Raw genomic sequence first — 15,870 nt, 5'->3', positions numbered from 1 at the left:
GGGCACTCTTCTCCTTTATTTTCGACAATTAAGAAATGGGCTGCCAAGTTTAAATGTAGCCATACCAGCCTTGAAGATGATCCACATGAAGGACATCCAAAAAGTTAGCAACACCAGAAATCATTGATCAAGTGCACAATATGGTATTGGATGACCGGCAAGTCGAAGTGCATGAAATTGCTGAGACCATAGGCATTTCAAAAGAACGTGTAGGATATATTTTGCATGAAGAATTGCAAATGAAAAAGCTTTGTGAAGATGGGTGCCGTGCTTGCTCACAGCAGATCAAAAATGCACTTTCATAAAAATCTCTGAACAGTGCTTGGAGCATTTTAACAAGGATAAAACTGATTTTGTGCATAGATTTATTACTATGGATGAGACTTGGATTTTCCATTACACACAAGAATCCAAACAGCAGTCAAAACAGTGGACAGAAGCTGGTTGTTCAGCACCAAAGAAGACAAAGGTGGCTCCATCAGCAGGAAAGGTCATGGCGTCGGTGTTTTGGGATTCTAAAGGCATTTTGTTTATTAATTATCTTGAAAAGGGTAAAACAATAACCGGGAAATATTATTTTGATCTTTTAACCATACTAGACGAAAACATTCGTGAGAAAAGACCCGGTTTGCAGAAGAAATAAATAATTTTTCATCAGGACAATGCACCTGCCCACAACGGTGTTTTGGCAATGGGAAAATTAAGGGTCTGCACTATGAATTGTTCGAACATCCACCCTCTTACCCAGATTTGGCTCCCTCTGACTTGTATCTCTTCCCGAAACTAAAACTCTTCCTCGCTGGTCAGCATTTTTCTTCGAATCAATAGATGGCTGTAGAGGGGTATTTTGCAGATCTTACTGAGAACCACTACGGGGATGGGATAATGCTGCTGGAGCATCTCTGGAATAAATATATTAGTGTTAAGTGAGATTATGTTGTAAAATAAAAATAATTTTGAAATTATAAATTCGTTTTTACATTGTTAGGCTGAGAACTTTTCATACAACCCTCATATATATACCACTTAATGTGTTGGTTTAATTCTCAATTTTATTATATAATAAATGACATGCAGACAACAGTTATTTTACTTAAGCAGAAGTTGCATGTGCGAGCTTGTGTTCAACAAGTCAGGGGAAGAGAAAGTATATTTTGTCACTCTTGTTAAAGCTGTCACTCATTGAAATGCATTTTTATAATCATTCTCTATACTAATATTTATTTAATAAAGAAACTACGAAAAATCTTTGAAGAGAAAGGAGCAATAGTGTTGTCTTCATCTTTATCAAATGAAGATGAGAAACTACATCACATCTTAGAAAAATGTCAGTTAAACTGAAATGTCTGAAACTTGAGTATTGTCTTTTAATTGTCTTTTTACCTTCATTTAAAAAAAGTATAAAATCTAGATGGGAATCCTTAAAATCACCCGAGCAAAAAGTTTTATATGGAAGTAAAAACACTCTGACTTAACTTTATCCACGTGTTCAGTTTTCTCCCACTTACACATTCTGGTGCATGCACACACACATATGCAGTTTTATTTCATTTCTTATGGAAATTAATTCTTGATGCACTTAATATTAGACATTGAGAAAGAATAAATGGTTTAGCCTAAGAGAATATAACCAGCTCTCCTGTATAATCCCAAGGGATGTGCTGGATGGTTTAGTAATTTTACTACATTCTGAATCAACCTTCTAAATAATTTTGTTTCAGAGCTTTTATTTAATTGGTTCTTAAATTTCAGTCTTCTAAAGTACACGAATGCATCAACTGACCTTCATTTTTTGTCTCTTGTTCTGTTTACATGACCTTTCAATCTTGGATTAGTTCTGCTTATATAGTTTTGAATATTATTAATGTCAAGTTTTTAATATGCTTTTGCCATGTGTTCACTCTCCATTTGGAACTTTCACATCTGTGAAATTCATTCTTTGATTCCCCCCATCCTCACTCTTCCTCATTCAGCCACTAATTCAACTTCCCATTCCCACAAAATTGTAATATCAATTTTCTGATATAAATATAACTGGCTTCCTACCAGTACCAGTCTTATGTATTTTATTATTTCCTTATTTAATTTGCTACTTTGACTAGAAATTAAATAGCTGAAATAGCATTCTGCATGTCAGGCAATCTCCCAGGTCAAAACTGCATGAATCACAAGCAGAGGCAGTGCACCTAGATTAGTTACTGTTAAGTTCTCTTATGCTATGACTAGATCCAGCACTTACAAACCTTGTGTCCCCTCTATAACATGCTGCCTCAGGTAATGATCTCTCAGCAGCTGTGTAAATTCCATTCCCTTCCTTTCCTGTGACCATGCCTTCTCCCACTCATCTTCCCATAGTTGAAATCCCTCATATTAATTATTTAACCTACACTCATCATGCTAATTTGCCAATTCATGCTATCTATCTACATTCACCCTTATACTCCCTGGATTATAGCAACAGCCAATTATATACAGTGGTTTCCATAAATTAAGGAACAAAGAGAAAAACTGCAATAACTCAGAGGTAGCAAGGAAAAAAAAAACATATGAAGTCAGATACATTATGTAAAAAGTCTGGTTATCATATACAAATGAGTGGCACTATCAGCGGTATATGCAAGTGAACCATGACGTAAAAGTGGGCATTTTGGAATGGATTTTCCATTTCGTGTCTGGAGTGAGAACAAGTCATTTTGTGATAGCAAAATTCTTGGATATGGTTGTAAGACTATTTAACCGACATGATAGGGGCATGTAATCTACATGCCCCTATCCCCTCACCACAGGAGATAATGTTTGTCTCCTGAACTTAATCCTATTGAGTGTCTGGGATACTATAGCTGCAGAAGTCATATTTCCACATACAAGTAGCCAAAAGGTGTCACACCTTATTACTAAAATACTGTGGATTAGAGATAGACATTAAAAGTTTTTCCTTCTGCAGTACTTCAACCTTGGTTGAAGTACTGCAGGAGGTCTGGCTCCCACTGATGAGAACTCAATAAAGGTCTAAACTGATCTGGGTAGTGATCTTTCCCATAATGCATAGCATTATACATGTCCATAAGGATATGTGCTTTGCATTATGGGATACTAAGGCAAGTGATGTGAAGTCATTAGCCTCTATATACGAGTTGCCCAGTCGGGGAAATTACTTCACACACAAACTTTATTTCCTTACACTTGGATAAAGGATTAAACCAAGAATATAATTTCTTGACATCTTTAATTTATAGTATAACCAAGTGGAAAAACTTTTAATAGCAGAGAGTTCTTGATTTCTAGTTGATTCTTGATTCATGCCAGCCAAATGTTAATGTATTCACTCTCAAACCAACAGGCTGCATGATGTCTGGAATTATCTTTAGGTGTGTTGTGAATTTCATTACCATCACCACTCCTTTTACTGGAGCCAAGAAGTGGCTTAAAAAGTTCTTTGGTCTCTAGAGCAGAGGGTTTTTGGATTATGTTAAAAAAAAAAACTTGTAACCCACCCACAGCTAATATAGATTTACAGGGTGTCCACAAATGTTTACCTGATTTCAACTGGCTATAATATTTTAACAATGAAACTAACTGAATAAGTTTTGTTGCAGGTAAACTTGGGCACTCATAAAGTTGACATACTGGTATCTTCAGTATACTTCTTTTGCCACCAGGAGCACTGCTGTTGATTTTCTTTAAAAATGGCTTCAGTACAGGAAAAAGCCCAATGTGTTCTGTGACTAGCAGAAACAATAAAATAATTTTTAAAAATTTTTAAATTTAAATTTAATAATTTAAAAATTTTAAATTAATAATTGTTATGCATTGAAGTCTAACTTTGTGTTCCATTTCAAGTATCCACTGAAGAGTTATAATATATTATAATCAGGGTATAGTGCCTTTTGTGGACACCCTATACAACCATTTATGGGTCAGAATTGCATTAAAAAAAAGAATCCTGCTATTTGTTTGAAAATTCAAGAAAATGTCATTTTCTTGATATTGAAAATAAGCATATTGTGGAAAAATAATAAGTATAGTGCCGCCATAGCACAATTGGAAGAATGATGAGGCACTCTTCCAGTTGCATCCTTCGATTGGAAAAGGTCTGAGTTTGATTCTCATCATTATGAGAGGAATCTTTATATGGGCTTTTTCATTTGAAGGTGAGTTAGTCGATCTCATACATAGGTAGCAGTTTTTTTTCTCCTGGAAACTCGGGTTTTTCATTCCGCATACAGGAACGCTTGCAATTTACAGGAAAAAAGTGGTGGGGTGGTTATGGGGTGTAGATGGCATTGATGGTAGATGTGTGTAGTAGGAGAATTAAGTAGTATATCAGATGGTTAGATGCATGTGGCAGAGTGGAATTCCCTCTTACGAAGTGTCCTTTGACTCATTGGAAGTGTCACTTAATAATAAGTAGGGATTATATCAAATTATAAGGCATAAGTAATCTGATATAAATTTCAGTATTTTTGCAAACTCCAGTTCTGTTTGTAGTTTAGCAGCAGCTAACTATGTATCATTTTTTTTTTTTTTTTTTTTAAATAAAATAATATAAAAAAAGTTTAGGAACAAAGAATACATTTTTAAGGTTATACTAGTAAATCCAATTTAGCAGTGCCTACACCACTAAATTGGATTTGCCTTTTTATTTATTATAGGATATTATTGGATAATAATGTGCATCTGAATATAATATAATATTACTGATTTGGATTTCAGATTCCTAAGAGGTACATGCCGAGTTAATGATTGTCCTTTTTCTCATGAGGTTGCACCAGATAAAATGCCCTTATGTTCTTACTTTCTTCAGGGTAAATGTACAAATGAAGTCTGCCCTTATAGGCATGTTAAGGTTGATGCTGCTGCAGAAACGTGCAAGAAATTTCTGAAAGGCTACTGTCCTTCTGGGAAAAATGTAATGATTTTGCTCATATTTGTTTATAGATTGTACTGCATTTTTCATATGTAGGAAATGAATTATATGATCATGTTTTACTATTATAAACACACAAGAATCAAAGGAATAGTATATTGTAGTGGAAGATTTGCAGTCATGAATTTTCCATAAAAAGCATTAATGCTTTGGGGCTTTACCAGAGATTTTTTTCAGTAGTTTGTTATGATCACTATAGAAGTTTGCTGTAGTGAGAGTTGACTGTATCTCTTCTTTTATAATGTGTATATATGATGGACTGCTTTCAGTAGATGGATAGGGTTTTTGCATGTGAAATATAAAACCTAAACGTTTTGATTCAACAAGATTAATTATGTTTATCTGGATTGTGTGAAATCATATGTTGTCAAATCTCACTATATCAAATATATAAGGACCATTAAGTAAAGGCTCAACTAAAATTGTTTTATTAGCTTATAATTTGTTAAAGCATTTAGAGAAAGTCTATTTGCCATTCAGTTTCCTGCACCACATTATCCCTTTGGAGAGAGAGAGAAAGAGAGATCTTTTAATTAAGGAAAAAAGGACTGTTTTCCAGCTGTTTTCATTGGCTGATAAGAGTGTCATTCTCATACTGAGCTAGCAGGACTTTTTCTCCTATAAAATACATTCCGGCTCCTTTTTTTTCCTAAAAAAAAAAAGTCTTGGAAGCTACGGCACACCTGCTACTATTGGTTGGAAATAGCAGGAAAAATCACAACACATCCACTGCTACTGATGTTTTCTGACACCTTGCTGATTATCAGACGTGTTGTAACATTACTGTCTAAAATAATGATCTTAAAATTACAGCAAGATAATAAATTCATGTTGACTATCACAGGAAATGTTTATATAGATTATTATTGCTATGACAGCCTCTGATTAGAAGTGACAAAGTAGGTTAATATTCTGGGTAGGTTATTCTCTTCTGCAAGGAATGTTGGGTTCTGTTCCTGTCTTGTGACTTTCAAACATTATGCTTATTCCTTGAAAATGTTCTGCTGTTTTGTTCTCCTTTAACTCAGAAGAATGTGAAATTAAGTCTTATGGCTAAATATTTATTTATTTTTTATTTTTGGAAGTTATTACTATAACAAATTAAGCTAGAAGAATTATTTCAGTTTTGATCATGGACCAGTGGTGCACCCAGAGGGGGACAGGGGGCCCTGCTCCCCAAAGAAAAAGGGGGAAAAACACTAGAAAATTTTCCAAAAATCTTTTCCTAATTAAAATTCATTTTCTTTAAATTTATGTTGTGTCGTGTCTTCTATTTCTATACTACTTATGAATTAGCGATCATTGCAGATGCTCAGTCATAGGTCGTATGTGATGTGTAGTGTGTATTCTCAAATTGTCTACTCAACTCGGAACCCCTCCAAAAATTAAATCCTGAGTGCACTACTGTCATAGACCGTTCTGTTGTCAAAGTTGTGGATACCCTAAACCAAGAGAAGAATATTATTGAGAAAATACATTACTGCTGTATATAAAGACATTTTTTTGAAGTATAGATGATTTATCACGGGCTTTTTTTTTTTTTTTTTTTTTTTCAGCAGAGTACTCTATCTTGTGCATTGAATCAAGGTATTACAGTGATGGCAGATTATTGCAACTACAAAATGTTGTTTTCACCCCTGGGAAACATTTCTAGTCGTAGCATAAATATGTAGTCCAGCATTAGGTATGAAACATACCTTTGTTGTTATTATTATTATTATTCACTTTTATCATTTCTGTACATTCCTCCACGTGTTGTTCTGGACATAATTTTCTGATGTTGATTATGGCATTCTTTAAAGTTAAAAGGCAATAACACCATACAAATTGAATTAGATTTCTGTGGTGTTTATTCATAATAACTTCAGTAACCCCCACTCTTTTTTTCATAATTTTGAGAAGTAAACTTATTCCTATCCAGCTTTCTCAGCAGTATATTTAAAAATTAGCAGAATAATTTTTTCCCATATCTATTTACATGACACTTGGCTGTTATACTGTTTGAACTATTAGTCTCAATTATTATGGTAATTATTCATTCATTTGTCAAGTGTGTAAAATCACATGCTCAGATACTATCTAAAATAATTTCTTCATGTTTAACTTCTTTAAATTTGTTGTCTGGTTAGTTACAAATCTTAGGCTTACTCCTTTGCCACAACTTCCAGAAATTATGCAACGAAATAATCTTAATTTGACTTTTTTGTCGTTTTGTATTGTTTATTTTCACAAGACTGACTGTCTTATATATGTATGTCTTTACTGTTCAGGTGATATGTCTATACCCTAGTTATCACCCATTGGATGAGATGTTTTTTGGTAAATTGATAACATATTCAGTGGTGCAAAAGCAACTTTTGTTTTATTTTAAGATGTGAGCAATCTTATCCCTGATATTTCTAATGTATGGGAGTTGCTGTTACTCCTTAGTTGGTTTGTTGGCATGATGCATTTCATGGAATACTTTATGTAATTTTTATTCCATTCAATATTGGCATTCTGGCAAAATGTTATTTTCATTCAAACTCATATTCTGGCAAAGCAACAATTTAAGAGAAAGCTTTGCTAGAAACTCAGTAAGCTTTATAGGGTATTCCTCAAGGCTTTGCTGTCAGATTAAATTCAATTACTGAACAACTTCCTCCCACAGTAGACAGTGCTTTATACGTAGAAGATACGTAACTATCATTCTTATAACATGAAGTTACTGAAAGGCGATTGATTGAACAAATCAATCCTACCTCTTCTTAGGCTCCATGTGCTCTATGGGCAATGTGTGAAATACACCAGTAGCTATTTATATATCCTGATGTTCATCCAATGCTGGGTATATGAATAGCTACCTTGTAACTAACCAGACACAAATTTAAAGAAGTTAAATATGAAGAATATAAGTATATGAATGCTTTCCACTTAATGCATTTCACATGTTGCCCATTCATAATCTTTATATTGAAGCAAAAGAAGCTGCTCTATCACTTTGACTATCTTATGCAGACTAGTATTTTTTCCCTACATTGGGAAGAAGTTTAATATTACATATAGCAGACTGCTGTTCACCTCTTATTATCCATATGAAACAGAATGCAAACTCTTGGCATGAATTTGACATTACTTGCACCGAACATGATACCATTTCTCATTTGCAGATTTGCATTCCATCATGCAGCTTCCCACTCTGCTAGCCAAGGAAGCACTTTCTGCTTTGTCTACCTGCAGCTGTTTAATGGACACAGAGCAGAAAGCACTCTGCTCTGTGTAACTATTTACTGACACTTGTCTCCAATCACATGCCACTGGTACACATAAAGGTAAGCTGCTTTCAAAAATGTATGATATATACAAACCACATCTATTTCTCTGTGATATGTCATTGTGCTTGGATACCCATCCACATTGGAATTAAGGGATATGAAACTGCATATCTAGCTGCTAGGTCAGCTCAGTCAGTGGCAGTCATCCTTGCAGTAAGTACTAACAAATAAATTGCATGAGGTTACACTTGAAATTAAGATTGGCAGTCAGTCTATGTCTAGTCTAGTCAGTGTAGAAGCAGAAGAGAGGAAGTTGCATTTGCTCGGCTCTGCATAGGTTAGGGTCATCTTGCACATTTTATTTAGGACTGATTTTTGGAACAGTGTAACACTTATCTTACTATATACCTTGTTCTGGTGGAGTGACAGCACCTCCCTTTAGAGAGGAATGCAGTTTTAACTGCATTCATACTGCAGTAAAATTTTACTGCTTTTTCTCATCTGGCTGAGCCATATAACTCTGGCAGATCTTATCAGACTTGGACAAACTGCATGAAATTTTAAACTTTCTACAAAAAATTTATATAAATGCATTTGAGCATAAGTGGAATTTATATGTATATACAACATTGCTTTTTTTTTTTAATTTGTTTTCTTATACATAACATTATTTACCTATTTATTTTTACTACCTTTGTGCTGCTATAACTTTTGTAATAGCACAGTATGACCTATCCATTCCTTGCAGCAATAAACTACAAATCAACCAAAAACAATCAACTAGATATGACTTCTGCTCTCTTTTTATCAGTATTTCTCTCTTTTCTCCTTTTTTTTTTCTCTGCAAGCTGATGCTATGAAGGTAAATTCCAGTATAAGGTAGGATACTTAGTAAAACCTGATTTACTTACAGTCAAACTTTGCTGTAATGAGTGTGGAAATAAAGAGATCACTGCTGGAATGAACAAAAAGCCTAATGCTTTTAATTTACCCATATTCCCATACTATTGCTTACTTTTATTAATGAGTGTACTACATGGATATGCTGTACAAATTTTGGTAACTATACAGACATTCTTAATTGCCTGGGTATTTCTTGGAATAGACAAAAATGAAAGGAGTGACTTACCTTTTATGACCACCTGACACAGAGATATCCTCTTCACAGATGAGAAGATTTTCACCATTGAAAAGTTGTTTAACTAGATTGTCACACAGCACATGCTATAGCATCCAGGATTCAGAGAGGTCATCACCCTGCTTCAGTGATGGTTTGCTGGTGAGAGGTGATATATCGGGGGGGGGGGGGGGCATCCAAGTTGCATATCTAGAAGAAAGAGGTCAAAACCTTCACCAAAGTGTATTAAGACTTGCTGGAACCTGTGGCACAGCCCCTGAACAACACCTTGTTTAACAGTAGGCAGTGGACCTTTCAACAGGACTCAGCTCCTGCACAAGGTAAGGACTGCACACAACGGTGGTTAGAGACAAAATTTCCCAACCACATCACCATTTGATTAGCTGTCTGGAAGTCTTGATCTGAATCCGTCGGACTTCAGATTCTGGTCAGAGCTCGAGAGAGTAGCCTGCAAGAAATGACACCCAAGCATCACCGGCCTGAAGGTGGATTTGGAGTTAGCATTAGCAGCACATGAAGACAAAAGGGTGACATTTTGCATATTGAGTGCTGCTATATGCACTCAGTGTGGTTTATACATGTGTTTTATATGTGCTGAAAGCTGATAGATTTAAAGGTTTATAACACTGTTTAGGTTATAAGAGTATTTAAGAAGTATTTATAAGAGTTTGAAAGTGAATATAGACCTGTAACATATCACCTTCTTTCTCTTGTTTACCAGTGTGTAGTCTGCACTCTCATAATCCTCTTTTCATTATCCCTACAGTTTCTTTATCCCCTTCGAACCCAGGAGATCAAAACTGCACAATCTGGATTAAAATTATTGGCTTGCAAATTAATAAAAAAAAAAAAAAAATCAGCTAACGCCTTTTTTATTCCCGTATATGGGAGTAGGCGAGGCCATTTAGCCCTATCTAACTTTTGGAGACTGAGTGGGCAGTTCAATCTCCACTGGTACCCAATCAGAGACAGATGGCCCAAAGCTATCACTAATTAAGCGGTACGCAGTGAAGAGAGACGGCGCAAATGTGCCGCCATCTCGTGGTCCCTAACCCTAACACAATATATTTAATGTCTGAAATAATGTGGGTTCTACAGTCGATTTTCTTGAGTTTACAGGACGAAAAACCCGAGTTTCCGGGAGGAAAAACCTGCTTGCCCGTGCCAGAGATCGACTAACTCGGGAACCGGTCGAAAAAAGGCTTAGAAAAATTTCCTCTAGTCGCCGACTAGACTCGAAACGGAGTCTTCCTTCGTGCGGCCAAGCGCGGTGGTGTGCAAGCGCCACATCCATTGAGCTACACAGGCTCCTTGCAAATTAATATGCTTATCAAAGATAGTTCTGTGACATCGTAAATGATACTGAAAAAAACATGAGCTTTCAAAGTATTACAACAAATTTTTTATTGTTGAAAGTGAATACTGAAGATTTTTTAGAAGACATGCTACAGGATACAGAGCAGTAGGGTGTTGCATGCTATTCATGGACATCATCCAATGTTGGAGAAATGATGAATGCAAAAACTAAATCTTTAATGACCTGCTGAATATCAAGCAGGTGGAACTTCAGTATGCTTGATGATTTTTGCTGCTTGTTATTCAAAGAAGCAATGATTTACTCTGTAAACAAAATACTTGATGAATGACATTTTAAACTGTAAGTAAATTTGCACATAGGTTCATATGAAATGCTATTCATGTGCCAGCCCAGTAATTTTCGTTGCATGATATTATGATAATGAAAAAGTCATTTTATTACGAATTTCCTATTGGTAGTTTTCCTCCAAAATGAATATATCTATCAGGACTTTGATATTTTAAGGTCTTGGTCTTCCTGCATGTAATTTTCCTGCCATTCTGGCAAAAAATGGTTTGCTCACTTTTCCCATTCTGTTTACACGACCATATCACTTGAGGGTGGCTCTTCTAACATATTTCTGAATGTGTTAGCAATTCAAATAATATTAATAATATAATATGATACTGCCATTGGTGCCATCTATGGTCTCCAGTCTTTGAACAAGTTTATTTGTAACTCACTCTCAGATCTGTAAATTAAAATTGGTTTGAACATGGTATTGTATATAGCTGGTTTAGTGTTTTGACTAATTTCTTTCTTATTCCATATAAATTTATTTAGTCCATTCCCTGCCATATCCGCTTTGTTCATTGTTTATATTCAAATTTAATTTGCCATCTTTATGAAAAAGTTGTGCCTAAATAGCTGAAATCTTTTACTTATTCTATGGGCTCTCCATTCAGAATGCAGTTGATGTTTTCAATGTGTCAGCATATTTTCATCATCTTTTTATTCCTTTTTTTTTTTTTCCTTACTAAATTTATTACAGCAGTTATTCACTTTTAGTCAGGAAATTCTGCATACTTGTACTAGATTTACTTAAGGGTATAACATCATCTACATAAAATAGAGCTGAGATTAACATCTCTAAAATTGTTATGTTAGGTTTAATGCCAATTTCCTTCATAGTGTGATCCATGTAAATGATGAATGACAGTGGAATAAACTGCACCCTTGTCTCATACCTGATTTAACATCAAACCATCTGTACCTCCTCCACTTTAAACTACAACTTAACCACTACTTTCATTTTGAAATTACAATTAAATATACTTTCTTGCACTTTGAAAAGAACTTTATTGCTGTTTCAAACATAATGTAACTAGCAGTGGCAGGACAAAATAGTGTACTGAAGCAAAAGTTTCTTTACCATATTAAGGAAAGAGCTTAAATGGTGATATTCAGTTGTTTGCAAATGATGCAAAGTGGGAGAGTTATGAGACGTAGAGCAGATGCTATAGCTTTGCAAGAGGACCTAAATAGACTATCTGAATGGGCAAGTGTGTGTGGGGATATCAATTTAATGTAGCAAAGTGGCTTAAAAATCTGGGAAGCAAAGAACGGGATGCAGAGTAAAGGATTGGTTGGAATATTTTAGAGGAGGTGGAGGAGATGAAAGATCTGGGGATGATGGTGGCTAGGGACATGAAATTTCATGGACATTTAGTTAAAATTGTGACGACAATACAGTGAATTATGGGAATGATGCAGAGAACACTGACATGTAGAAGTAAAAATGTTTTGATTCCATTGTACAAGGCCTTGATCAGGCTGCATACGGATTACTGTGCACAAATTTAGTTGCCTGTTTTCAAAAGGATGATGAGATGTTAGGTAGGGTTCAGAGATGATTAAGTTAGTTTCTGGTCTCTGGAATGTGTAATATGAAGAGAGATTGAGAGAATGTGAATTACAGAGCCTAGTCGATAGAAGGAAGAGGGGAAACATGATAGAGACATACATGCTGGTAAGGGATAATTGCCAGATTAACACAAATAAGATTTTTCTTAGAATATCTGGAGAATGGGGGGGGGTGTGTGTGGAGAACTTGAGATCATCCCTGGAAGCTCTATAAGGTGGGGAGGGGTGAGGAATAGATTTTTTTTTGCATGGAAAGTGGTGGATGATTGTAATGCATTGCCTGAGCATGTGGTGAGTATAGGGACAGCAAATGCATTTAAGCACAGCTCATCTATGATGAGCTGTGCATGTTGAGTGGGACCTCCTGCGATGAGTCTGTTGAAGATAATAATTATCAAGCATGTTCAGGATGAAAAGAATGTTATCTGCTACCAGGATTTCAGCTGTTTAGAAGAAAAAAGAGAATAGAGCAGGAAGAGAATTCTGGAGTTTCTGTGAAGACACAAATTCCACAATGAAGACTGAAGAGGAGTTAGAAATGGATGACTGGGAGAGAATATCCATTAAAAGAGAGATGAGTGAAGTTTTTTGTAGTCATTAATCCATATAAGACTAAACATATCTTGGACAAGACATGTTTTTTCAATGTTTGATGATTTTAGAATGCAGAAAGAATTTGATTCTTATGTTGCCCTCATATGGGAAGCAGTTCTTGTGTTAGTTGTCCTCTTGGGTAAACTCAAAAAAATAAAGTGTTTTCTTTTTGTTTTGAATTGTGAGTAGTTTAACTAATAATTTAATTCTTCCAGAGATGACAGGATTACAAGAAAGGAAAAAAAAAAAAAAAAAAAAAAACTCCCCTTCCCCACCATGAAATGAAGATTATCCTCATTTTTAGTGTTGAATGCTATTACTACTCCTTCTTTTCCCTGATCATTATTATTTGAATATGATGTCTTGTGTCTGTTGCTTAGAAACATCTCACCAGTTTTCATCTCCTTTGTTACAGTTATAACTGAATTATACCTATTATGTCAATCTGGTACTTATTCAGTTCTTCTCCTAGTTTTATTTATTTTTCATTAATTCTTCTCATGTTGTGATGGTACCATTGTAGAACTCTGCTGATGTTGAGTTGTGATTTATTGTAGTGTTCAACCTGGTTTCCTGACAAAAACAACTGGGGAAGGAGGGGCTTGTTTAACTGGCTGATTCTCCAGCTGGCATGAAATTCTGTCATGTTAATTTGGTTTAAGTCAGTAAATTCAGTATGCAGTTAGATACCTACTAATAACAATGTTCCAACATAAAAATGTTCATAATTTCACATGCAGAGAAACCATGCAAGAAATGAGAGAAAAAAAAATTGTTTCAATAATAGATAACCAGATTTTAACTTGTATGTTTTTATATTTATACTAGATGTGTTTCCTCAACTTGTTTCACTGTCTATATGGCTAACAGCATCTTCAGGAGGTTGCTTAACATAAGTTTAAAAACCAACAAAAAAAATGTTTTTCCAATAGCAACTAATGTGTATAAATTGAATCATTCTAGTCTTTTCAATTTATAGATATCAGCAGCTGTTGGAAAATATTTATTATTTTTTGGTTGTTGTTGGTTTTTTGCTTATGTTATTAAGCAACTTCCTGAAGATGCTGTTAGTCATATAGACAGCAAAACATGTTGAAGAAATACGTCTGGTATAAATTAAAGATAAATAAATAAATAAAAATACCAGTTAAAACCTCATTATCTATTACTGATTACATTATTGTTGATATTGATGCCTTCAGATTGTCCAAAAGATTTGAAATAGGAAGTGACCACCACTTGATGTTGAGGGGGGGGAATGAACATTATTATGCTATTGAAAACCACGTACTAAAGTTTCAAAAAGAATCAGTCAAACATCTCTTAGGTGTGAAGTATAGACTCAAATATACTTATAAATTGCAGAAACAAGAGTTGGAAAATAAGGGCCAAACCTTGGAGACTGGGTTTCAAAATATGAAGAAAATTTTGGCTCTGTGAGAGGTGTATAGTGAGAAAAAAATCATTTTTCTTGTAATGTTCATAATTCAGACTGGCTTGGAATTTCTTCTCAAACTTCACAAAATGAGATTGAAGAGATGCTAAAATATTTGCTGTTAGTAGTAATGAACTAACACAAATCATTCACATACCAACCAGAATACCAGATAATCCTAACAATTCTCCTAACACTGTGGACCTTATCCATCTAGCTCGAAATAGCGCTAGATATCAGCTCTCCTCTTGCTTACTCCAACCATATGACCATTTCTACATTTTCTTTTCTTTCTAGTGCCAAAGGACACTACGGTGGTACTTGTAGCTGGCATGATCTCTCATTTTTACATCTCTTTTCCATGGTCTAATTATTATTTCCATGGCAAATGCAGAATGTTAAAGAATGTATCCCATGAAAAAAAGAAATGCATAAGAAGTTCTGAGTGGTAAAGTATATGCTGTTGAAGGTATAGAGAAAAATGTAGGAAAAGTCAAATTAGGTTTATAAGTCACTAAATAAAGTCATTTTGAAAAAAAAAAAAATAGAAAATAACTATTGTGAGGGATGCAAAATGTTTTGAGGCTACTAAGAAAAGTTATTCCCTTTTTGGATGTCTAGAACAGTTATTACTTAAAAAAATTATTAAATAAGATAAACAGTAGAGTAGAAAATATTTATGAGGAATGTAATTGGAAGTATAAGCTTATAGACTTGAGATTGAAAATCTGAAACAAGCAAACACATCTGGTGTAGGCAATCAATGTTGAACTAAGGTTGGTATAAATTTAAGTTTTGCACTATCCAGGAAGCTTTGTCTTAAAATTGAATCCCAAATTATTGGAGTAGATCTCTCCAATTTTAAAAGATTTTAAAAAATATTCAAAGGGAAATGGAGAACAAGCATATTTTAAACCAAAATAGAGGTTAGGTTACCAAGACCATATTTTTACCTTTCAACAAATAGTTGAGAAATCATGTGATTGTAATAAACATTTCTGTTTAAGGTTTGCTGATCCTGAGAAAGCATGCCAAAGGACAACCTGTTTAAATCTGTAGATATCAATGGAATCTTACATAGAATGATACATAGTGTATACTGGATGGTTCGATGTTAAATCAGGCATAAGGCAGGGTCATACATATTGTAAATACGTATTGTAAATATTGTAAATACGTGTACCATATTATTGAAGGGAAGTAGTATTAATCACAACGTTCTGTGCACAGTTAATACTCTCTTAAATGCTGTTACATATCTTTGTCTTAAGGCAAATTGCTGTGACAAATTCAGAAAATCAG

At 34.6% G+C, this 15,870-nt stretch overlaps 1 protein-coding gene across 3 annotated transcripts in view; it reads left to right on the top strand.

Annotated features, from left to right (window-relative positions):
• Positions 1-15,870, top strand: part of LOC150096613 (uncharacterized) — a 157,016-nt gene that overhangs the window by 88,475 nt on the left and 52,671 nt on the right. For all 3 annotated transcript variants that reach the window (XM_090408559.1, XM_090408558.1, XM_090408560.1), the window contains exon 7: positions 4,714-4,909. In XM_090408559.1, the coding sequence (XP_090264685.1) occupies positions 4,714-4,909 (196 nt within the window). The remainder of the gene's footprint in view (positions 1-4,713; positions 4,910-15,870) is intronic.

Source organism: Typopeltis vanoorti, chromosome 18 (assembly GCF_054136105.1).
Source record: "Typopeltis vanoorti isolate ZY-2024b chromosome 18, IOZ_Tvanoo_1.0, whole genome shotgun sequence".
NCBI lineage: Eukaryota > Metazoa > Arthropoda > Arachnida > Uropygi > Thelyphonidae > Typopeltis > Typopeltis vanoorti.
The sequence above is the reverse complement of the archived record's forward strand: the minus strand, read 5'-3'. Positions and strand labels throughout refer to the sequence as shown.